Source organism: Chiloscyllium plagiosum, chromosome 24, assembly GCF_004010195.1.
Source record: "Chiloscyllium plagiosum isolate BGI_BamShark_2017 chromosome 24, ASM401019v2, whole genome shotgun sequence".
Taxonomy (NCBI): Eukaryota; Metazoa; Chordata; class Chondrichthyes; order Orectolobiformes; family Hemiscylliidae; genus Chiloscyllium; species Chiloscyllium plagiosum.
In genome coordinates, this window is record NC_057733.1 from 23299549 (window position 1) to 23324723 (window position 25175).

The 25175-nt window shown below is 43.4% G+C and overlaps 1 protein-coding gene across 3 annotated transcripts; it reads left to right on the forward strand.

Moving 5' to 3' along the window:
* Positions 1-712: 712 nt before the first annotated feature.
* Positions 713-25175, forward strand: rsad1 (radical S-adenosyl methionine domain containing 1). Of its 3 annotated transcripts, none has more exons than XM_043714581.1 (9): positions 713-947; positions 4631-4764; positions 5760-5964; positions 7371-7736; positions 10523-10586; positions 12847-12994; positions 15894-15948; positions 23657-23760; positions 24602-25175. In XM_043714581.1, the coding sequence occupies exons 1-9, from the start codon at positions 768-770 to the stop codon at positions 24762-24764; spliced, it is 1419 nt and encodes a 472-aa protein (XP_043570516.1). In that variant the 5' UTR covers positions 713-767; the 3' UTR covers positions 24765-25175. The 3 variants fall into 3 exon arrangements, with proteins under 3 accessions (XP_043570516.1, XP_043570517.1, XP_043570518.1); XM_043714582.1 differs by lacking the exon at positions 713-947 and adding an exon at positions 2667-2875; XM_043714583.1 differs by lacking the exon at positions 713-947 and having other exon boundaries at positions 4718-4843.

Here is a 25175-nt window from a genome sequence, read left to right on the forward strand (position 1 = left end):
AACTACACACCAGATGGCAGTATTTTCAGAGCCAAGTTAGCTCTGTTCCCAGCCCTGGTAGTGCATACCAACCCTTCCCTATGCCTCTTCAAGAGGAGCAAATTGAGACTGAGGTTACTTGGGTTGGATATTAAAGTTGATGAGAATTTATCAGAAGAATGGCATTAGACTGGAAGCGCATGAAAGGAGTGAGCAGGAGAGTGATGTGGACAGGACCAGTTTTTAAAGGAGATTGGGAGTGAGCAGCAGGATGTGGTTAGATAATGTGAGATTTCAAAAAACTACAGGGAATGGAGGGGAGAATACTGTAATTTGGTGAATTAATAAATGGCATGGATGGAATGCTAAAGGTAATGTGATGCAATTGAGCAGCATAATGAAATTAAATTGAATGGTTCATGAGAGAGTATAGGGTGATGCAGAAGGGTTTGAATTGAAAAGTAGGTTTAGACTCAGTGCAATATGAAAGGGAATAGCAGATACAGTATAAAACTTCACAATGAGTACAGCCAGGGCTGTTTAGATTGCTAAACAAAACAGAAATTCCCGGAGAAACTGAGCAGGTTTTGCAGAACGTTTCTGAGGAAGACTGTTTTCTGAACAGAGTGCTATGCTGTTGTAGGGCAGTAGGTGGTGGTGCAGGCAGTGACTGGTTTTGTTTGCTCATTGCCTGCCCTCTTGTTAAATTACAGTCTCTTTAGCTGTAGTTAGGAGTGAAGGAGTATTGGAGAATCGGAATTAACTGAGTTGTGGTTAAAGGGAGAGGCATGTTGTGGCCTTGCACAGCTCACTGCCTAATGCACCCTCTGCGACTGGCCAGGAACTGTACTGTGTCTCTGCCCCTGGCCAGGAGTTCAGGACAATTCTCAGGCTGGGGATTAACTGGGGGGCAGGTACCTGCATACCTGGATGAGGCCACTTTACATCAAGCTGCATTATATGTTCATGTGAGTAATAGCGATAGGGTGTGGGGTCATGTGTCTACACTTGCAAAATATAAAAAAAAGTATAATGTGGAGATGCTGGTGTTGGACTGGGGTGAACACAGTTTAAAAACCACACAACACCAGGTTATAGTCAAATAGGTTTATTTGGAAGCACTACCCCTCGGAGCGTTGCTCCATTAGGTAACTAGTGGAGTAGGATCATAAGCTCATTAAAAAATATGGCATAGCAGGAGACTGTTTGATCCATTTTGTCAATTCAACCACAAAACATTATTCACCAGCTTTATCTAACTTTCCTGCTGTTGGTCTGTAACGGTGTGGGTTACAGTGTCTATGGTGCATAACTGTTGCATAAGTGATTTTTTTTAATATAAAGTCTTAATGCAGGTTTCTGCTTCCCCACCCTTTCAATCAGTGAGTTCCAGACCCTCACCACCTTTTAACCCTTCTGACAATTGTTTTAAATGTATTGCATCTCTAAGGAAAATAGTCCTTGCTTCAAAAACAAAGACCCTCATAATTTTGTACATCATGACTAAATATTCCCTTGTTTAATCCACAATCCCAACCTACCTGATCCCAGCTCACGGATAAAATTCTCCATTCTTGCCAACATCTTCCATAACCTCTCTCATACCCTCTCTAGTGCACTCTTATCCTTCCTATCATTAGATTTAGATTAGATTCCCTACAGCGTGGATACAGGCTCTTCGGCCCAACCAGTACACACCGACCCTCCGAAGAGCAACCCACCCAGACTCATTTCCCTCTGACTAATGCACCTAACACTACGGGCAATTTAGCATAGCCAATTCACCTGACCTGCACAGCTTTGGGAGGAAACCAGAGCACCCGGAGGAAACCCAAGCAGACACAGGGAGAACATGCAAACTCCACACAGACAGTCACCCAAGGCTGGAATTGAACCTGGGTCACTGGTGCTGTGAGGCTGCAGTGCTAACCACTGAGCCACCGTGCCACCCCATGTTGTGATCAGAACTGAACGGAGCACTCTAAATGCAAGATGGACGTGTTTATATAGCGCTTTTCAGGATTGTTGAGAACTTGAAGTACGTTACAAGTCATTGAAATACTTTTTTTTAAGTGTGGTCACTGATACTGTAGGAAGCACATTTGCTGTGTTGCACCCAGCCAGCTCCTATATAATATTGACATGGTTAATGTAATGTTGGTTGCTGGATAACTACACCAGGAATAAGTCTCTTGCTCTTTTTTGGAAGTGTGCCACCACCTGAAGAGGCATATGCCATCTGAAAGATGGCACTCTGACAGTGCAGTGCTCCCTCAGCCTAAATATTTAGGCTCAAGAGTTAGACTGGGACTTGAAATCAGAACATTGTGATTCTGAGATGAGTGTGCTACCAGATGAGGCACACTAGATGCTAGTGTGTTTTACAGTTTTAGGATGACCTCCTGCCTCTTCAATTGCATTCAGAAAAACTGTCCTATATGCAGTGCTATTGGAAAAAGGTGGGACTGTGGACCAGCACAGACACAATGGGCCGAATGCTGTCTTTTGAAGCTGTAGCTCTTTGATGGTATGGAAACGGTTTTAGTCACAACGTTTACCTCTCCTGCTAACTTCAGGAATTGACAAAGTTTTGTTGATTTTTTTCCAAGCATGTGATTATTACTGGCAAGGTCAGCATTTATTGCTGTGGAGAAGGTGGTGGTGAGCTGTCTTCTTGAATTGCTGCGGTCCATGTGGTGTAGGTACACACGGCTGTTAGGAAAGGCATTACAGGACGTTGACCCAGTGACAGTGAAAAAAAATGATATAGTTCCAAGTCAGACTGGGAGTGATTCAAGGGAACAGTTAAAGGTGGTGCTGTAACCATGTATCTGCTGCCCTTGTCCTTCTAAATGGTCGAGGTCATTGGTTGGAAAGTATTGTTGAAGGAGCCATGGTGAGTTTCTGCATTTTGTGGATAGAACACACAAATGCCACTGTGTGTCAGGTGAAGGGAGTGAATGCTGAAGGTTGTGGATGGTATGCCAGTATGCTTTGACCTGGATGGTGTCAAGTGTCTTTAGTATTGTTGGAACTGTACTCAGGCAACTGGGTAGTATTCCATCAGACGCCTGACTTATTCTTGTAGATGGTGGACACATTTTGGGGAGTCAGGGAGTGAGTTATTTGCTGTGGAATTACCAGGTTTTGACCTGCCCTTGCTTTTTTATTCATTCCTGTGATTTAGGCATTTGCTGGGAAGGACGGCATTTGTTGCCCATCCCTTATTGCCCTTGACCTGATTGACTTGCTAGGCCACTGTAGATAGCAGAGTTAGAAAGGGTGGTACTGGAAAAGCATAGCAGGTCAAGTAGCATCCAAAGAGCAGGAGGGTCAACATTTCAGGCATAAACCGTTCATCAGGCTCTCCTTGGATGCTGCCTGACCTGCTGTTTTCCTTTCCAGCGCCACCTTTTTTGACTCTGACTCTCCAGCATCTGCAGTCCTCACTTTTTCCACTGTAGAGGGCAGTCAAGAGTTAACCATGTTGCTGTGGTTCTGGATGTAGTTTAGACCAGGTAAGGGCAGTAGATTTCAATCAATCTTCAGGAAATCTATGGTTATACACTTCAAGGTCCCCTGTTCCTCTATATCTGCCAGTGTTCTGTCATTTATTGAGTGATCCCTTGGCCTTTTTAGTCTTCCACCAATGCGTTACCAGATTGAACTCTTTTTGCCACTGTTCCGCCCATCTATTGATCTCTATATTTATGCTCCAACTTTATTTTTCATTCTCATTCATTACCCCCTTTTTTGAATCATTTGCCAACTCGTAATCACATTTCCTGGTTTGAAATCTAAATCATTGACATGTGCCACAAAAAGTAAAGGAATTAGTACAGAGCTCTCCAGGTACTCACTGGGAATAGCTTCCATGTCGCAAACATGCCCATTGACCATGATCCTTATTTCCTGTTTCTGTGTGCATTTTGGAACAAACTTGGATTTTTCCTTGGATCCCATGGGAATTTACTTTGTATCCAGCCTGACATGTACACCTTATCAAATGTCGTACTGAAATCTAAATTAACCAAATTAAACTGTCCTAATTTACTTTCCTTCTTACTACTTCAAAATCATGTTGGTCAGAACCAACCTTCCCATGACGAGTCCTAGCTGACTGTCTTTGATTAATTTTTTTTTGTAAAGGAAGATTTAACCCCTCCCTCAGAAATTTTTCCCATCATTTTGCTCCTATTATGGTTAGGCTGACTAGCCTGCAATTACTTGGGCTATTTGCCCTTTTGTTCAGTCACTAGTACATGGTCCTTGATCTGAAGATCAACAGCATTCTGTCCACAAGTCCCAGGTCCTCGCTACATCCTGAAATGATATGTCTGTGCTGTCCCAGCAGGAGGCAGGAGATGGTTAGGAGTAAGGCCTCTGCTTGATCACTTATCTGCTGCTCCCTGATCCAGGGTAACTGCAGTCACTAATAACTATGGCCATTTAGCTAGGACTTTCCTTGTCTATGTGAATAAGGTACTTCTCCACTGGGGAGGGGGATGTGTGGTTGGGGAATCAGGTCCCTGCATAGCTGAAGAAGGAGTGAGAGGATGAGCTGTGTCTGCCATCTCTACCTCTGAGGAACCTGGGCCATAGGCATTAGTTGGAGGGAAGTATTTTAGTTAATATGTGCTTTCTTTTTCAGTGGCCATTCTGTGAGAGAAGGTGCACGTACTGCAACTTTAACAAGTATATCTCCCCCAGCGTTGATCATGATGCCATGAGGGATGGCCTTCTACGAGAGACAGAAACCCTGCTCAGTGTCAGCCAAGTGAAGGAGTAAGTTTAATGTGGTCCAGGAGCCGTGGAGGGTTGGAGACATGGGACAGATACACACAACAAGGCTGAAGGAACAATGGTATGCCTTTTGGAAATCAGGAAGCAGTGATTAGGTGTGAGTAAGTGAATATGGGATGGAGTCACCTTGAGTCAGTTGTGTACACTTAGCTCAGAATCAGAACATTCAGTTCAAACCTGGGAGATTTTGTTTTGTTCAATCACTGGATGTAGGTGTCACTGGCTAGGGCAGCCTTAATTGCTCATCCTTCATTACATTTAAGTTGGTGGTGAGCCACCATCTTGAACCAGTGGGTGGGTGTAGGTCATCCCACAGTGCTGTTGGGAAATAATTCCTGCATTGGAGTGCTGCACATTTCAGTCCCATCAAACATTCTGAGGGGAGGTACAACACAGAATTATCTATAGAGTAAAGCTCACTCTATGCTGTCCCATCAATCACTTTCAGGGTGGGTAAAGCACAGGGTTAGATACAGAGTAGACCTTTTACAGTGAGCTTCTGTGTTGCTCCATATCAGAGGACGTGGTCCTTTCAGTATTGAATGCTGTCCTGTTTATTTGTAACAGGATTACTGTCAACACGTTGCCCCACTCCCCTCAAACCTCCCCCAGTTGTATAGAGGAGCAGAGCACTGATGTGAGCCAGCAATCAGCTGGATCGCTGCATAATTACTCTCTGTTCCCCTGAACTGCGGAATGTAGAGTCACTCAGAACTTCCACTGAAAATCACAATCCAGTGTCTGGTGTTAATGAGTGAGTGGAGGACCTAGTCACTGAATTGCTCCAAATAATCTGTCAGCATTCACTGCTGAATTCACTGGCACACAGTGAGGGATCATGGGAATGAGGGATTGAACCCATGAACAAGGTGTGAAAAACAAAGCAGGCAACTGGAGCACAGTGCTGGTAGCATAAAGATTGTAACCCGCACCCCCTAAATATAGCATTGTTATTCACACTGTTATTTACTTCCAAGGATCACTTCGATATTCTTCGGTGGGGGCACACCAAGCCTGGCCCGACCGTCCACCATCGCCCGTGTCCTGGAAACTGTTGCCAGAGTAACCCACGTCCCTCATGACGTGGAGATCAGTATGGAGGCCAACCCCACATCAGCTGCAGCTTCCAGGCTGGCCGAGTTCAAGGAGGCTGGGATCACTAGACTGTCTCTCGGGGTGCAGGTGAGATTGGGCTATGTATCTAAAGACGGGGTGTGGGATGAATCTCTGTGTTTTTCTCTCATTTTGTCCTGAAGATGGCAACTCTATTGGGCTTTACGTTCCCCTGCCCCTTTATCGCAGTTGAATGTTTAATATGAGCAGGCCTACATTGATTGTTAGCAGTCCCTTTACCATTGGGAATATCAGGCTGTCTCTCCTGGATAATCATGTGTTAGTTTTGGGAAGTGTGTGTTGAAGGTGTCTCTAGTTACTCAAAGCCAAGTTCAGAGTGTGTGAGTCTGTCACAGCAGCCATACAGAATCAGGCTGCAAATTGCCTGGAACACAGGTTCCAGGAGGTGGCATCCTGCAGTGACACAGAATTCAGAAGGGCAACGAGTGGGTGACCATCGAGCAGGGCAGAGAGAGGCAGATAGTGTGGAAACCCTCAGTGTGACATTTTACACCAGCTTTCAGTGCTGAGTACCTGTGAAGGAAAATGACTATCAAAGGAGAACCGGCAAACGCTTGGGGATTTGTTAACTGAAAGTTAGACAAATGTTTCTGCAACTATCGATGAGAACCACACGTTGAAAGTGTGAGAGTGTCATTTATGTGGGAAAAGGGTTGCAACTCTGCTGCTAGAGTCTTAGGAATTTGGGAGAAAATTAAAATCTAGAACCTCAAAATGTAGTCATCTCGGAATTACTCCTGATCTTTTGCACTAAAAAGCATGGGAATGCTAGATAAGGCTGGGGAAATACTGCAGCAGAGAGAACTTCAGATTTAGGGATATTTGGATAAGTTCTGGGACACGAAGGAACTTTTTCAAGTGGAACTGGTCAATAGGACTGGCTCCAATACCAGGAAAGTTAACAATATCTGTTGGGGAGGGCCCTGGGATGAGAGAAGAGAAACCTGGTGTATTGCAAAGTGGAAGAGATGAATACACTGGAGTGTGGAATACTTCAGAAAAAAGGATCAGTCAAAGGGCAAATGTGAGACCATGTAGGATGGATTTGAAATCCATGTCTGTAAGTGCAAGGAACATGGTCAATACGGTTGATGGGCTGCTGCCTTAACATGCTACATGGTGCCATGGTCTATTGGCAATAACACAAACCTGGTCGTATTGATCATAGAAAATACAACATAAGGAGAGAGAGAGAGATGAAAATCAGTGCTCCACTCTAGCAAAGCTCAAGCAAGTTTTACACTGACATAGTGTGATCATGTTCCACTGAGGGAGGTGAGGGGTTCATGTTCATTATGAACTGGACAGAAACTCTGGCGAAGGAGGTTTATCCCAGGAGGTAGTCTTGCGTTAGTTTTGAAGCCAGATCTTGCCTGTGGAAGATCAATAACTCAAGTACCCAGCCTACCATTATTCAGTCTAATTATGCGCACTGTTCTTCCATTTAACTGTAGGCGTTATGTGACAGTGACCTGCGGATTCTGGGAAGAGACCACACGGCTCAAGAAGCCCTTCGGAGCCTGGAGGAGGCCAGGAAACTGTTTCCTGGTAACACATCTATTGACATCATATTTGGGCGCCCAGGCCAGAGTGTGGAATCATGGGAGGAAGAGCTGGAGGAACTGGTAGCATTGTGTGATCACCATGTGTCACTCTATCAATTGACATTGGAGAGGGGAACAGCTCTTTACAAACAGGTCCAGGAGCAGGCCCTGAGCATTCCTGAGCAAGAGGAATTGGCAGAAATGTACCAAGCAGCAAGGAGAATTCTGGGAAAGGCAGGATTCCTTCAATACGAAGTATCAAACTTTGCTAAAAGTGTAAGAGATGGCAGGTGATAGTGGGATCTGGGTGAAGCAGTGTGCTGAATACGTTGGGAACTTGTATTCAAATCCACAATGTAATTCTCTGTGTGTTATCATGCAAGGCAATCTGAAGTTCTTATTGCTGTTTGGGCCCTTTAATTAGCGATGTCACTTGGGCTGCTTTTCAAACAGAAGACATCAACTGCAAACCAGGAATTGGGGAATTTTGAGTATTGCTGAAAAATGGCCATGATGTTGAAGATGTGTTTCTGCTGTTAAACATCACTTATGGAACAACCTTAAGTGTGCTAGGAATTATTATAACAACCGATTTCAGTTCATTAGCTAGGCTTATAATGAAATTCATTTGTACTTCCTAGAGCCTACAATATATTCTTCCACCAAATTTGCAAACAGAACCATATCTTAAAACAGAATGTGTCCAGACATTGAGCCCTTTGCAACTAAACAAAACCTTGGGGACAACAATTTGCGGTTCATTTCCCATCATAACACATCAACCAATCAGTTGACGTTTGTGAATTTAGCATAGATGTGAGACACAACTGTTCCCTGGTGCAGTCTCCTTGGCAATGCCATAATCAAACAGAGTCCACTTGCTAAGTTATCAGCACTCTTGCAGTGCAAAGCATTTGTTTCCTTTGAAATTTGGCATTCTTGCATCTGTCCTGATGAGTACAAGATTTGAAAACATAATAGAGTGTTGCTTCTTTTTTCAACTGTACTCGAATTCTGTCCTGTCAAGGGACAGTTAGGGGATTATTTATTAAGGTCAAGGGATTGAGGTAATTTTTGGGATGGTGTTAACTCTGTATCTAACCCATATTGGACCTGAAGGTTAATTTGGTAGAGAATGTGGATGCCGGAACACTGATGGTTCAGTTATGTGGTGTACTCAATGACAGAACTCTGGGAGATGGCTGCAGATCAAATGATGTAGGCATTGAAATAGACCATTCAGCCCATCAAGTCTGCTGTCATTCAGTACAATCATGGTTGATTTGATAATTCTCTGCTTGCGTTTCTATCACATCCCCATGTCCGTTGATTTCCTCACTGCTTAAATAGGTGACCCCTGATTCTGATATTACATTCTCTAGTCCTAGAATCTCCAATAGGGGGAACTAACTACTCCGTATGTACCCTGTCAAGCCCCTAAGAATCTTGTGTTTCTCTCATCCTTTTCAACTCCAAAAAGCCAAACTCGTAAGAAAATCTATCTGGATCAATATAGTGAACTTTTTCTGGACTGCCTCCAATGCCAGTATACCTTTCCTTAGATAAGGAGTCCAAAACTGCTTTCAGTATTCTAGATGTCATTTGATAAGTATAGCTTTGGCAAGCTTTCCTTTTTTTTTTACTATTCATTCGTGGGATGTAAGTGTCACTGGTTAGGCCAGTATTTGTTGCCTCTCCCAATTGTAGTTAAGATGGCAATTAAGAATCAACCAAATGGTTGTTGGTCTGGAGTCACATGGACGCGAGACCAGGTAAGGATGGCCGTTTCCTTCCTTATTGGACATTACTGAACCAGATGGGTTTTTCCTGACAATCACCAACAGTTTTGTTGTAATCATTAGACTCTTAATTCCAGATTTTGTTTTTCACTGAATTTCAATTCCATCATTTTCCATGGTGGGATTTGACCTAGGGTCCCCAAAGCATTTCCTGTTTCTCTGAATTAATAATCTAGTGCTAATACCTCTAGGCCACTGTCCTCGCTGTAGACTTGTACTTCATTCCCTTTGAAACAAAGGCCAAAAGTCTATATGCCTTCTCAATTACCTGCTGAACGTGGATGCTAGACTTTTGTGATTCATGCATGTGGACTTCCAGATCCTTGTGTGCTGCAACTTTTTGCAGTTTGTCTTCATTTAAACCATATTCACACCCCACCCCCATTCCTCCCATCAAAAGGTAGAACTTTACATTTTCCCACATTATTATATTTAATCTAACAGCTTTTACCCACTTGCTTAACCTGTCTATATCCCCTTTAGACTCATTGTGTCATCCTCACTAATTGTCTTGCCAGTTATTTTTGTGTCATCCACAAAGTTTGCCATGGTACATGCACTAATGCCAAGAGAGAAATCAGCTAGGGCTGCTGCTTCCCATCACCATCATCAGTCTGTGCATTTGTGAACATTGTCTTAGTCTTGCATCATGCAGAGGAATTTGGATGGGGCAGCAGGAAGTGGCCCATATCCAGGGACCCTGTCTGCCAGGGAGTATTTGCACTATCTGAGGCAGAGAACATTCAGCCCCTTCAGAATATTCTGTCATTCAATGAGATCATGGCCCAAAATTATACATCACAAAATTTAAGGTAAGACAGAGAGGAGGTACGGGTTTTCTATTTGTACAATGAGTTGTGTTGTGAAATGTAATGCTTGAAATTCGAGTTGAAGCAGATTTAATAGTAACTTCTTACCAAAAGGCTGTTCAATTTATACTTGAAGCAGAAATATTTGCAAGGTGGCAAGAGATTTAATTGGAGAATTCTTTCAAAGAGCCAGGACAGCTATGATGGGCCAAATGGCCACCTCATGCGTTCTGATTCTATGAAATGTACCGGCCTTAGTTCCCCATCCATTAATACTTTTACAGATTGGATAATGACATTCCAAAACACAGTTGGGTGTCTGCTTCCTTTCTGTTTTGTTTCTCAGCTTATTGTTCCCTTTGTGTCCCTACATAGGATCTCATATGTGAGTTACAGGCTGGAACTACTGTTATCCCCTGTGAAGCTGCTTAATGATGATTTGCTTATTTCCCAGGGAGCTGTGTGTGAGCATAACCTTGGTTATTGGAGAGGAAGGCAGTATCTTGGCGTGGGCCCAGGTCAGTTACTTACTACTTCAATGTAAGTTAACTGTGTGTTACACTTTGGGCTATTTGTAGTACATGGGAAGTGGGCCAGGGCAGTACACATCTGTCCTTGCCCTCTAGAGTCATAGATGTGTACAGCATGGAAACAGACCCTTTGGTTCAACTCACCTAAGATGACTAGATATCCTAAATTAATCTAGTTCCATTTGTCACTTTTTGGCCCATATTTCTCCAAACCCTTCCTATACCTGCATCCAGATGCCTTTTAATTGTACCAGCCTCCACCATCTTTTTTGGTAGCATCACCATCTACGTGAAAAAATTGAACTCACCTAAGATGACTAGATATCCTAAATTAATTTAGTTCCATTTGTCACTTTTTGGCCCATATCCCTCCAAACCCTTCCTATACCTGCATCCAGATGCCTTTTAATTGTACCAGCCTCCACCATCTTTTTTGGTAGCATCACCATCTACGTGAAAAAATTGCCCCTTAGATCCCTTTGAAATCTTCCCCCTCTCACCTTAAACCTACACCCTCTACTTTTGGACTCCCATACCCCGGGAAAAAGACCTTGGCTATTCACCCTATCCATGCCTGTCGTGATTTTGTAAACCTCTATTAGGTCAACCCTCAGCCTCTGATGCTCCAGGGAAAACAGCCCCAGGCTTTTCAGCCTCTCCCTACAGCTCAAACCCTCCAACCTGGCAACTAGCACCAGTCCAGCAGCTTGCTGGAATGATTCTCCTGTGGTAGCTGGAAGGCTCACTATCGGATCTGGTTTAACAACTTGGGTCAGTTTGTGTTGGGACCTTAACCTTTGTCAGCAGCAAGCTTTAGAAATTGGGTCTTGTAGCACCTGTTAATCCGGTGCTTCCTGTCCATGCTATTCTTGGCCCCAGTTATTTTGTCATATGGGACTGAGTCCAGTGAGCATGGTATTTCGCAATGAGCTTGTGTGCTGCTGGAGGGGTGAGGTCTGCAGGATGGGAACTTCCAGCAAGAACAGAATCATTTTAATGGGAACTGGGACTACACAACTTGGAGTTCAATGTTTATAGAATAGAATCACCCCCACCCTCCTCTCATTTATCTTTCCACCCTTCAGGCACTCTGCCTGTATTCCTGATGAAAGGCCTTTGCCCGAATCGTCGATTTTACTGCTCCTTGGATGCTGCCTAAACTGCTGTGCTTTACCAGCACCATTCTAATCTAAACTCTGGTTTCCAGCATCTGCAGTCATTGTAGAATAGAATCCCTACAGTATAAAAATAGGCCATTTGGCCCAACAGGTTCACATTGCTCCTCTGAAGAGCATCACACCCAGACCCACCTACTACCTTATCCCTTTAACTCTGCATTTCCCATGGCTATCCCAGCTACCCTGCACTGTGGGCAATTTAGCGTGGCCAGTCCGCCTACCCTGCACATCTTTGGACTGTGGGAAGAAACCCAAGCACACACACGGAGAATGTGCAACTCCAAAGAGAGTTGCCCAAGGGTGGAATCGAATCTGGGTCCCTGGAGCTGTGAGATAGCAGTGCTAACCACTGAGCCATCATGCTGCCTATCCTTAATATTCTTTGACCCCTTTGTTTACCAAAAATCTATACACCTCTGTCTTTAAAAGTTTTCAAGTAACACTTTACTCACAAGGTGATGACAGCAGAGGTCCGAAGATTCATGATTCTCTGTGAGAGAAAAAGTCACCTTGTTTTACATTTTAAATGGGTGACACCTTATTTTTAAACAGTGACTTCTCATTCGAGATTCTCCCGTGAGAGGAAACATACTCTCCACATCCAAGCTGTTATGGTCTCTCAAGATTTCATATGCTTCAGTCACCTCTTGCTCTTCTGAGCTCCCATGGATACAAGTCTAGCCTCCAATCTTTCCTCATAAAACAATCTGTCCATTACATGTACTAGTGTTTTAAACATTATCTGAACTGATTCTAATACATTGATGTCCTTCCTTCAATGAAGATACATATAAAGTGGTATCACCAGTGACGAGTATAAAAGGGTATCCTTGGTGTGAAGATCATCCCAAGGAATTGTGGTAGTCACTCTTGCTAATACTGTCATGGACAGATGCATCAGCAAGTAGGTTGGAAAGGATGAGGTCAAGTAGGTTCAAATTGATCATTGTGTTCCCCACACTGCAACAATGACCGCACTCCAAAGGTCCTTTATTAAATAAGAGGGCTTCAGAATATCCTGAGGTTGTGAAAGGAGCTATATCAATACACATCCAACTGTCTCTCACCAGGTGCCCACGGCAGGTTTATACCCTGGGGTGAGGAAAAATCTCTGCGAGAGGCCAGGATACAGACCCTGGAACCTGACGACTGGCTCAGGGAAGTGAGACAGTTTGGTCATGGAACCAGGAAGCGAGTGCAGCAGACTGAATTGGACATGTGAGTATGTTTGAGATTGAATGACTAATCAGCAATTGTTTTGTGAATAACTAAATTGACTGTTTAAAACAGGTGCTGACATGGAGGAGCTGCATGAACTCCCCCCATTTCCCCATCTGAGTAAAGGTTCCTCAGGTTGCTTGTGCAGTTTATTTAATTCACTCATGGGCTGTGGATATTTATTGTCCATCTCTAGCTGCCAATGAGAACGTGCTGGTGTTGTCGTCAGGAATTGCTGCAATCCACATGCTCTGGGTAGATCCACAATGCCTTTAGGCGGGGAATTCCAGTGTTTTGACCCAGCAACAATGAAGGAACGGCAATGTATTTCCAAGTCAGGCAGGTGAGTGGCTTGGAGGGGAACTTGCAGGTACTGGTGTTCCTATGAATCTGCTACCTTTGTCCTTCTAGATGGAAGTGATGGTGGTTTTGGAAGGTGCAGTCTAAAGATCTTTGAATTTCTGCAGTGAATCTTGTAGCCAGTACACTCTGCTGCTATTGTTGTTAAATGTAACACAATCCTCTTGAGATTAAACGCTTTGGACATGAATGTCTGCCTGATGGCATAGACAGATTCTGAACCACACAGGCCACAAGGTCCTGAAGCTGTTCCCAGTTGGATGATTTCAGTTGGGATGCTGCAGTTGCTCTCAGTTCTTGACCCTTTTCCATACCCACTGGAAAGTACAAGTATGTGTGTCCAGCCCAAGACAGGATTTGAGTCACTTGTTTTCCATTATTTCTGGGTGAACGAGGATAACTCCGAGCCCTGGTATATAGGAAAGACTTTCAGTAACACATCCAGGATAAAAAACAGAACAAACTTTGATATCAGGAAAGGAATGATAAACTGGGGCTGTTTTCTCTTGAAGAATGTAAGGTTTGGGTGTGGCTTAGTCGAGCTCTTTAAATTCTGAAAGGTTTTGACAGATTGAATGCAGGGGGAGAGTTTCCACTTGTGGGGTAGAACTAAATGAAAGGCCATCGCAAAGAAATCCAACAGAAGATTTTTAAAATGGTTACAGCACAGAAGGAAGCTATTCTGCTTGTTGTGTCTGTGTTTGTTCTCTGCAAGAGCACTTCTGTGAAACCACTTTGAAGTGAACCAGCCTAAGGTCAAGGTACACAGTTCCATGTCCTGGACTAGCTTAACTTTATAGCTTCAGATTATGATGATTAGATTCCCTACAGTATGGAAACAGGCCTTTCGGCCCAACAAGTCCACACCGACCCACCCAGCCCCATTCCCCTATCCTATATTTACCCCTGACTAATGCTCCTAATACTATTGGCAATTTAGCATGGCCAATTCACCTGACCAGCACATCTTTGGATTGTGGGAGGAAGCCAGAGCACCCGGTGGAAACCCACGCAGACACGAAGAGAACATGCAAACTCCACACAGTCACCCAATGTGGGAATTGAACCCGGGTTCCTGGTGCTGTAAGGCAGCAGTGCTAACCACTGAACCACTGTGCCACCCAGGTTCAGGTTCCTTAAAGAGAAATAGCAATCTTCTTTTGAAGTGTGCAAGAAGTGTGAGTGTATAAATCTAGATATATAGACACATCTACTCTTCTGGCAGATGCTGATGACATCTCTCAATTGCAGTCACCCACATATTGATGGTATGGTTTTGTTCCCAGTATTAATGTTGACCCCTCTCCTCAGTGGGAATTTTCAAAACTTCAAAAGTTGACTTGTACATCAACCTCCACGTTACCTCCTCTATCACTATGGCATGTGGAATAGCAGTTTCCATGTTAAAGACAGACACACAATATTGAGTACATCAGCCTTGTCCACTACCCCGATGCATAGATGTCCTTTTTGTTCCCTGATTGACCCACTACTTTTACTACTTTTACACCATTTTAGATTGATTTTTATATTAGTTGCCATTTGCTATTTACATCTACAGCTCACCCAACCTTATTTACCACTTTCAGTGAACATTCATGCATGCCAGGTTAACTTAGACTTGATGACTGTTTCATTCTGGCCCCAGTAATATCTTATTACTCACTACTCTACATAACTACTTCCCTCTTACCCAGTTCTCTATGTTCCTTGATATTCCTGACTAGTATAACATTTTGGTTTTTGCATCTCAGTCACTAAATAATAAATTACTTTATTCAAAATTTTTATAAGAAAGCATTTAAAAAAAAAATTATCATTCTTTGATTGGGGGGATGTCAGCATCGTAGTTTGTTGCTCATCCCTAGTTGCCCTTGAAGGTGGTGGTGAGCTGTTGCCTTGAACTGCTGCAGTGCTTGTGGTGTAGGTAGATGCACATTACTGTTAGAAAGGAAGACCTCAAATTTTGATCCAGTGATACTGAAGGAGCAGCAACATAGTTTTGAGTTAGGGGAGTTAGAGTGGGTGGTGGGACCTTGCAGCTGGAGGTGTTCCCATGTATCTATTGCCCTCGTTCTTGGTGAATTAAGCTGTGAATTTGAGAGGTGCTGTAGTGTCATTTTCCAGCCTGATGATTATCCCTTCGTTCTAGCATGTCTTTGAATTTTGAATGGTTCAAGTTTCTCGAATATCCTCGAAAACATTTCCAAGCATCTCCTGGATGTGCATATGTGTTGGCCACACATAAAGAATCTGTCAGAGAAACAATTGACAATACCTATCCCCTGAGAGTTTGGGGCAATGTAGAGAAAGTTTTACTCTATCAGACCCGTGCTGCATATGCCCAGGGAGTGTTTGATGGATATAATGGCAAAGGACCTTTACTCTGTACTGTGCTTGTGTGCCCTAACTGACTGGGAGTGATTGGTCATATTAGCTGCCTGATGTGGAAAGTATTACGTACCGAGCATGAACATTCTTCAGTGTAGCAAGCAAAATAATAGACCTTAGGCTGTATATTTGTGTTTTTATTTTGTAGATTGGAGGAATTGCTGGTTTTGGGGCTCCGAATGAACGATGGAATTACACATCAGGTAATTGAAAATGGAATTCTTTTAAATTGGTTGATCCTAATTGCTGTAACTTGTTGTTATGGGCAAAATTCTAAAGTCTGAACACGATTCACAGCAACAGTCCAGATAGAAACTCACTGGGTTTTGTCTCCTCAGCCAATGTTAGGTGACTGGTTTAGAGTCTGAGTGAGCTGAGATGCCCATCTTCGTGTGTGCTTACGGCGGCACGGTGGCACAGTGGTTAGCACTGCTGCCTCACAGCGCCAGAGACCCGGGTTCAATTCCCGCCTCAGGCGACTGACTGTGTGGAGTTTGCATGTTCTCCCCGTGTCTGCGTGGGTTTCCTCCGGGTGCTCTGGTTTCCTCCCACAGTCCAAAGATGTGCAGGTCAGGTGAATTGGCCATGCTAAATTGCCCGTAGTGTTAGGTAAGGGGTAAATGTAGGGGTATGGGTGGGTTGCGCTTCGGCGGGTCGGTATGGACTTGTTGGGCTGAAGGGCCTGTTTCCACACTGTAATGTAATCAGTGGACATGCTTACATTCATACAGAAGCAATCAGACCCTCACATTTGCACAATTATAGTTTCTCACACTACAGAGTCTACATGTTTGAAATGCTTCAATGGGTTATTTGGTAACAATCTAATTGGTACCACTACCTGCTATTTTTGTTGCCTCACAAACCTTTCATTTTCAAATATATTTCTAATTCTCAAGTTAGCATTGAATTACCTTCCATCATCCTTTCAAACATCCTTTCCAGATCATACATCACTACAAAGAAAAGAATCTCCTTTCCTCCAAAGCTTTTGCCAATGATTTCAATTTTTTGTCTTTGAGTTAATGACCCTTCTGCTGATGGAAACAGATTTTCTGCAGCAACTCAGTAAAAACTCCTGATTATTTTGAACCATATGTTTACATCAGTCCTTCCCTTTCCCTGTGTACTCCAAGGAGAACAGTTCCTTGCCAGTTTTGCCATTTCCACACAGTTGAACTTTCTCATCCCTGGAACCAAATCGTGTCTGCAACCTTTCTAAAGTTTTCACATTCTTCCCGAAACTCAGTGCCCAGAGTTCTTGATGAAGGGCTTTTGCCCAAAATGTCGATTCTTCTGCTCCTCAGATGCTGCCTGATATGCAGTTCTTTTCCAGCACCACCCTCTGGGCCCAGTTATGGGTGCAATCCTTCAGTTGACACCTCATAGCGTCGTAGAGAAGTACAGCACGGAAACAGACCCTTCGGTCCAACCCGTCCATGCCAACCAGATATACAAACCCAATCTAGTCCCAGCTGCCAGCACCCAGCCCATATCCCTCTAAACCCTTCCTATTCATATACCCATTCAGATGCCTTTTAAATGTTGCAATTGTACCAGCCTCCACCACTTCCTCTTGCAGCTCATTCCATACACGCATCACCCTCTGCGTGAAAAAGTTGCCCCTTATGTCTCTTTTATATCTTTCCCCTCTCACCCAAAACCTATGTCCTCTAGTTCTGGACTCCCTCAACCCAGGGAAAAGACCTTGTCCATTTATCCTATCCAGGCCCCTCATGATTTTATAAATCTCTACAAGGTCACCCCACAGCCTCCGACGCTCCAGGGAAAACAGCCCCAGCCTATTCAACCTCTCCCTATAGCTCAAATCCTCCAACCCTGGCAGAGTCCTTGTAAATCTTTTCTTAACCCTTTCAAGTTTCACAACGTCCTTCTGATAGGAAGGAGACCAGAATTGCACGCAATATTCGAAAAGTGGCCTAACCAATGTCCTGTACAGCTGCAACAAGACCTCCCAACTCCAATACTCAGTGCTCTGACCAATAAAGGAAAGCATACCAAATGCCTTCTTCACTGTCTTATCTACCTGCGACTCCACTTTCAAGGAACAATGAACCTAACTCCAAGGTCTCTTTGTTCAGCAACACTCCCTAGGACCTTACCATTAAGTGTATAAGTCCTGCTAAGGTATGCTTTCCCAAAATGCAGCACCTCGCATTTATCTAAATTAAACCCCATCTGCCACTTCTCAGCCCATTGGCCCATCTGATCAAGATCCCATTGTAATCTGAAGTAACCTTCTTCTCTGTCTACTACATCTCCAATTTTGGTGTCATCTGCAAACTTACTACCTATACCTCGTAAGCTCACATCCAAATCATTTATATAAATGGCGAAAAGTAGTGGACCCAGCACTGATCCTTGTTGCACTCCACTGGTCACAGGCCTCCAGTCTGAAAAACAACCCTCCACCACCATCCTGTGTCTTCTACCTTGGAGCCAGTTCTGGACCCAAATGCCTAGTTCTCCCTGTATTCCATGAGATCTAACCTTGCTAATCAGTCTCCCATGGGAACCTTGCCGAATGTCTTTCTGAAGTCCATATAGATTGCATCTACTGCTCTGCCCTCATCAATCCTCTTTGTTACTTTTTCAAAAAACTCCATCAAGTTTGTGAGACATGATTTCCCACGCACAAAGCCATGTTGACTATCCCTAATCATTCCTTGCCTTTCCAAATACGTGTAAATCCTGTCCCTCAGGATTCCCTCGAACAACTTGCCCATCACCAACGTCAGGCTCACTGGTCTATAGTTCCCTGGCTTGTCCTTACTACCCTTCTTAAATAGTGACACCACATTAGCCAACCTCCAGTCTTCCAGCACCTTACCTGTGACTATCAATGATAGAAATATCTCAGCAAGAGGCCCAGCAATCACTTCTCTAGCTTCTCACAAGAGTTCTTGGGTACACCTGATCAGGTCCTGGGGATTTATCCACTTTTATGCATTTCAAGACATCTAGCACTTCCTCCTCTGTAATGTGGACATTTTGTAAGATGTCACCATCTATTTCCCTGCAGTCTATACTTCCATATCCTTTTCCACAGTAAATACTGATGCAAAATACTCATTTAGTATCTCCCCCATTTTCTGTCGCTCCACACAAAGGCCGCCTTGCTGATCTTTGAGGGGCCCTATTCTCTCCCTAGTCACCCTTTTGTCCTTAATGCATTTGTAAAAACCCTTTGGATTCCCCTTAACTCTATTGCCAAAGCAATCTCATGTCCCCTTTTTGCCCTCCTGATTTCCCTCTTAAGTATACTCTTACTGCCTGTATACTCTTCTAAGGATTCACATGATCTACCCTGTCTATACCTGATATATGCTTCCTTCTTTTTCTTAACCAAACCCTCAATTTCTTTAGTCATCAAGCATTCTGTATACCTTCCAACCTTTCCTTTTAGCTTAACAGGAATATACTGTCTCTGCACTCTGGTTATCTCATTTCTGAAGGCTTCCCATTTTCCAACCGTCCCTTTACCTGCGAATAACGCCCCCCCCAAACAGCTTTTGAAAGTTCTTGCCTAATACTGTAAAAATTGGCCTTTCTCCAATTTAGAATTTCAACTTTTAGATCTGATCTTTCTTTTTACATCACTATTTTAAAACTAATAGAATTATCGTCGCTGGCTCCAAAGTGCTCCCCCACTGACACCTCAGTCACCTGCCCTGCCTTATTTCCCAAGAGTAGGTCAAGTTTGCTCCTTCTCTAGTAGGTACATCCACATACCGAATCAGAAAATTTTGTTGTATATGCTTAACAAATTCCTCTCCATCTAAACCCTTAACACTATGGCAGTCCCAGTCTATGTTTGGAAAGTTAAAATCCCCTACCATAACCACCCTATTATTCTTACAGATAACTGAGATCTCCTTACAAATTTGTTACTCAATTTCCATCTGACTATTAGGGGTCTATAATACAATCCGAATAAGGTGATCATCCCTTTCTTATTTCTCAGTTCCACCCAAATAACTTCCCTGGATGTATTTCCAGGAATATCCTCCCTCAAAAATGCCACTCTCCCTCCTCTCTTGCCTCCCTTTCTGTCCTTCTTGTAGCATTTATATCCTGGAACATTAAGCTGCCAGTCCGTCCATCCTTGAGCCATGTTTCTGTAATTGCTATGATAACCCAGTCCCATCTTCTTAAACATGCCCTGAGTTCATCTGCCTCCCCTGTTAGGCCCCCCCATTGAAATAAATGCAGTTTAATTTATCAGTCCTACCTTGTTCTCTGATTTGTCCCTGTCTGTCCTGACTGTTTTGCTTGTTTCTTTTCTCAACTGTACCAGTCTCAGATTGATCTCTTTCCTCACTATCTCCCTGGGTCCCACCCCCCTCACCTTACTAGTTTAAATTCTCCTGAGCAGCTCTAGCAAATTTCCCTGCCAGTATATAAGTCCCCTTCCAATTTAGGTACAATCCGTCATTCTTGTACAGGTCACTTCTACCCCAGAAGAGATTCCAATTATCCAAAAATGTGAATCCTCCTCCCATACACCAGCTCATCAGCCATGCATTCATCTGTTCTATCCTCCTATTCTTACCCTCAATAGCTCATAGCACCAAGAGTAATCCATATATTACTACTCTCGAGTACCTCCTTTTTAAATTCCTGCATAACTTTCTATAATCTCCCTTCAGAATCCCATCCTTTTGCCTCCTTTGTCGTTGGTTCCAATGTGTACAATGAGCTTCTTCTGGGCCCTCTCCCCCTTGAGAACATTCTGCACCGTCTCTGAGACAACCTTGATCCTGGCACCAGGGAGGTAACACACCAATCTGATTAGTCGCTCTTGGCCACAGAAACGTCTGTCTGTGTCTCTGACTAGAGAGTCCCTGAACACAATTGATCTCTTGGAATCCGATGACCCCTAATTGCATAGAGCCAGTCTCAATACCAGACACTTGGCTGTTTGTGCAACGTTCTGCTGAGAATCCATCACCCCCTACGTTTTCCAAAACAGCATACCTGTTTGAAATGGGGAGAGCCACAGAGGACTCCTGCACTACCTGCCTAACTCTCTTACCTTTCCTGGAGTTAACCCATCCATGTGACTGTATCTGCGACTTTTCCCCCTTCCTTTATCTGCCATCCATCATATCGCCTTGCTCTTGTAAATTCCTCATTGCCTCTAACTTCTCTCCAACTGATCCATTCAATCTGATAGGATTTGCAACCAAAGGCATTTATTGCAGATATAATCCTCAGTAAAACGTAAATTCTCCCTGAACTCCCACATCTGATAAGAAGAGTATATCACTCTACTAAGGGCCATTTTTGCTTCTTCCAATCTGCAGACCCAGAAAATAGCTCTGTTTTATTCCTCTACAAAATACTGCTCCAGGTTAACTTAATACTTATGGCTTATATTTTTAAATTTAATCAAGAAATGTATTTCAATAAAACAAAATCAAGAAAGAACCCACTCTATTCACTACTGCAGACATACAGCAAGGCCCCAAGTCCACACTTAAAACTATTCACATATCTGTCTCTGTGCCGTGACCTCTTCCAAACGGGTTCCTTCAAGATCAGTTGTGAATTTCACTGTTTGTTAATTTTCCCAGATGCACTCCATGAATTCAAACAGCAAAGATAGTAACTACACAGATTCACTGCTGAGTCAGTTAGCAGTGTGGATTTCTCTCTCTCTCTCTCTCTCTCTCTCTCTGTGTCTCTTCCACCCCCCCCCCCCCCACTCCACACTGACCTCCCCATGTGCTGCCTTTGTCTGTTCCTCTCCCTTTTACCGAAACAATTTCTTTTCAATGAAGGATTCACATGCTTCGTTTTGAATTGAATTAGCTTTATTGTCACATACTCAATGAATACACTGAAACGTCACTACTTACAGCACTACTTTAGGTACAAAGGTACCTAGGTATAGCTTCTTCAGTTACAAGCACACCATGCTTTTTGTATAATGGCCCTTCATTTTGATACAAAGAAAATGACAAACGATTTACAAAGGATTCTCAATTATCTGGCATTCGATTATCTGGCAAGATTGCAAGGTCCTGATGCTTGGCTAAATTGTGTTATCCGGCATTCGATTATTTGGAATTTGATGAACCGAACGAAATACTCCCCACCTGTGTCCTTCGGATAATCGAGGTTCTCTGTGTTTAACCTGTTAATCCACGTTCCTAGTACTTCCGTTCTTTCTAAACTAAAGACTTCTATTTTTTTGTATCCCTACAGTCTCAGGATCTCCTAAATGTTTAGCAAATAATGGTGTACTTTTAAAGTGTAATCACTGTTGTAATGTCAGAAGAGCTGCCGCCGATTTACACAGCAAGACTCTCAAGCAATGACTGGAGAATCTGTTTCTAGTGATTTTGTTTGAAGGATAAATATTGGTCATGATTAGCATCCTTCCATCTGCAAGGGATGATGGGCATACAATGTCAGAACTCAGTGAGGTCAGATGAGGTCACCTGCCACACTCTTCGATGGTTAAACAAAGCAATGCTGGAAAACATAGTCTGTCACAAGTGCAAGGTGTCCCTTGGCAGTGTAATAGGATGTTCACTGTTGGCACCTGATCTTCAGGTCTGGCACCAGTGTTGAGGCTTCTGACACCACATTATCATTGAGGTGACAAACTGAGGTTCCCCATTTATATTGACTGATGCTTTGGGCTTTCATGTCACTTTTTACAGTATCTTCGAATTGGAGCTTTCGATGCTCTTGGCAATGACTCTCTCCCAATGTACTGTGTTCTTGGGGATGTGGCTATTTTTTCATCCTATGCTAACAAAGCCACCTTTGCTTAATTAGCACTAGTAGGCTTGGCACATTTGCCCCAGAATGGGCTTCCTCATTCTTTATGAATTTGTCTTGATATATGTGAGAACTCAACTGCTACTCTTCAAATTGTATTAAATATATACCCTTGAGTGGGGAAGTGGGGGTCTCAGTTCAACACCTCATCTGTAAGATAGAACCTCTGACAGTACAGGACTCCCTCAGTATGGCACATGGAGGGACAGTTTAGATTGTATGCTTTGGAGCGAGGTTTGAACACATGACTTTGTGAATCTATCAAAGGCACTACCAGTTTACAAATTAATGTCCCCATGCTGCCCACTCATTGAGAAGGTGGGAAGGGTGCCTTAACCTAGACAATATCCGCTCCCTGTATATTTGTCTGTGTGAAAGACAGCCTTTGGGAAAAGCAAAATTAACTTGTTCCTGCACGCATTCTGCTTAATGACAATAGCCCAGCTGTCTGTGAGACAATGTCTGCTCCATATTGATGGAGGATTTGGGAAGGAGTGGGTATGTGTGATGAGGGATATGTAGAGAAACATGATGAGTGGGATTTGAAGGATATGGGGAGACACTGAGTATTTGGGATTAAAGGATATTGGGATGCGTTGAGCCTGACAGCACTTGAAATTGTAAAAATTCTCATCTCTGTTTTCAAATCCCTTCATGGACTTGCCCATCACATGCTTTGTAATTTCTTGTGATTTATGCTCTTTATCCCTGGTTTCATCAGTCTGCCTTTGGTTGCCTTGGCCCCAAGCTCTCTAGAGTTCCTTCCGTAAACTTCTGCTTCTCTCTCCTTGTACAAAGCACTCCTTGATACTTCTTTTGGCTAAACTTCGAATCACCTTTCCTGATATCTCCACAGGTAAGTGGGTGCCACATTTTGATGGAAAACTTTGGTGTGAAGCCTTTAGACGTTTTGTTCTGTTAAAGGAGCCCTTTAAATCGAAGTTATGGGAGAAGTTGGAGATGAGAGGTGTGCAGACCGATTGGAATGAGTGAGGGTGATGGGAGGGAAGCAGGATTTGACAGGAAGAGTTTTGTGTGACATCAGCATGCTGCTCTCTCTCCAGCCATGACTGATTTTGGAAAGTTTCTGTTTTCCAGCTTTGGTTGCAGTGTTCACCCGGTTTGAGTTTACAGCAAGCAGTGGGGGATTCGCCTGAAGTGAAGCAGTATCTGGAGAAGCAGCTACTTGTTCTGGACAACAGGTAAATCATTACTGGTGACTTTGCTAATCTTGTTTATTTTTCCGTGGAATTTATTCCATTCCCTGTCCCCTCTGGTACAGTCCAATGGATAGTCCCAGCCCTCCAAAACTTCCCCTCAAATGGCCATTCTCAATGGGATGGGGGGGGGGGTGGTGGGATTGTGGTGGTGAATGGTGAGTATTGATTTAAAAAGTTCAACAATGAAGTTGACCATCGCTAAATCCAATTAACCCTCCTGTATCCCACAACCAATATTGCTGGGACACTAAGGTTAAATGAGTCAGGAATCAAGAACAAATTGTAAGAGTTTTTATAAATATATAAAAAGGTGGAGAATAGGTAAAGCAAATGTTCGTCCTTTAGCAGCTAAGACATGTGAAATTGTCATAAGGTATGAGGAAATGGCTAATACATTGAACAAAAATGTTGTGGCCGTATTTATAGCAGAAGGCAAGTTACAGACCAGAAATAGAGGGTAACTAAGCAGCTAAGAGGAGTGAGGAATTTAAGGCAATTCATGTATGCAGATAAAAATTATTGCAAAAGCTTAGAGACTGAAATCTGATAGCTTACATCTAAAAGAGATGAGTTTGGGAATAGTGGATGTACTGGTTATGATTTTCAATACTTACTGGACTCTAGAACAGTCCCAGTGAATTGGAAATTAAGAAACTTAGCTATATCTGATGTGGTGCAAGGCAAGACTGCTGGTCAGTGGGTCCTACATAAATGTGTGAAAGGCTTCATGCCAGTGAGCACTGTAATCTAGCGCGCTATTAATTTGAGGCAGGGCACCTTACTGCCAACTGCAAGCTTGATTTCTTTCCTTGTTTCTCTCCAGAGGGCTGCGGTGTTCCTGGGAAGGTCTGGCATTACTTGACATGCTGTTACCCGCTCTCCTCCTCCAACTACAACTCTCCTACCAGAAATCAGTCACTCACTCCCTGCCTTCGACTGGCTCTGTTCCTCAGGCACTGGGATCAACAACAACTGCTCACACGTAGAGAGAAACATAAGTAACACAAAAAAAAATGTCTTGAGGAGCTTCATGAGAAAGTTCCAGGAAGTGTGAAGGAAAACAGACAACAAGTAAGGGAGGTATTTAGGGTATGTAGCAAAAAACATGATCAAGGATGTAGTTTAAGGTCTATCATAAAGGAGGAGAGCACAGGGTAGAGTACCAAAGGGATTTGTGGGTTAGGAATTCTGAACCTAGCTTGCTGAAGGCATACATGGGGGAAGTGAAGGTTTTGTAGGACAGGCGGGATAAATGGAGAGGGCTGGGTGTGGAGGGAGTTACAGAGAGCAGAGGTAGATGGGAGTAAGAAGCTGGGGACTTTGAAACAAAGGTGTGAATTTTCATTTAGCTTCATATGCAACTGACATGGTATGAGGAATTAATTGCTAAAAGGGGC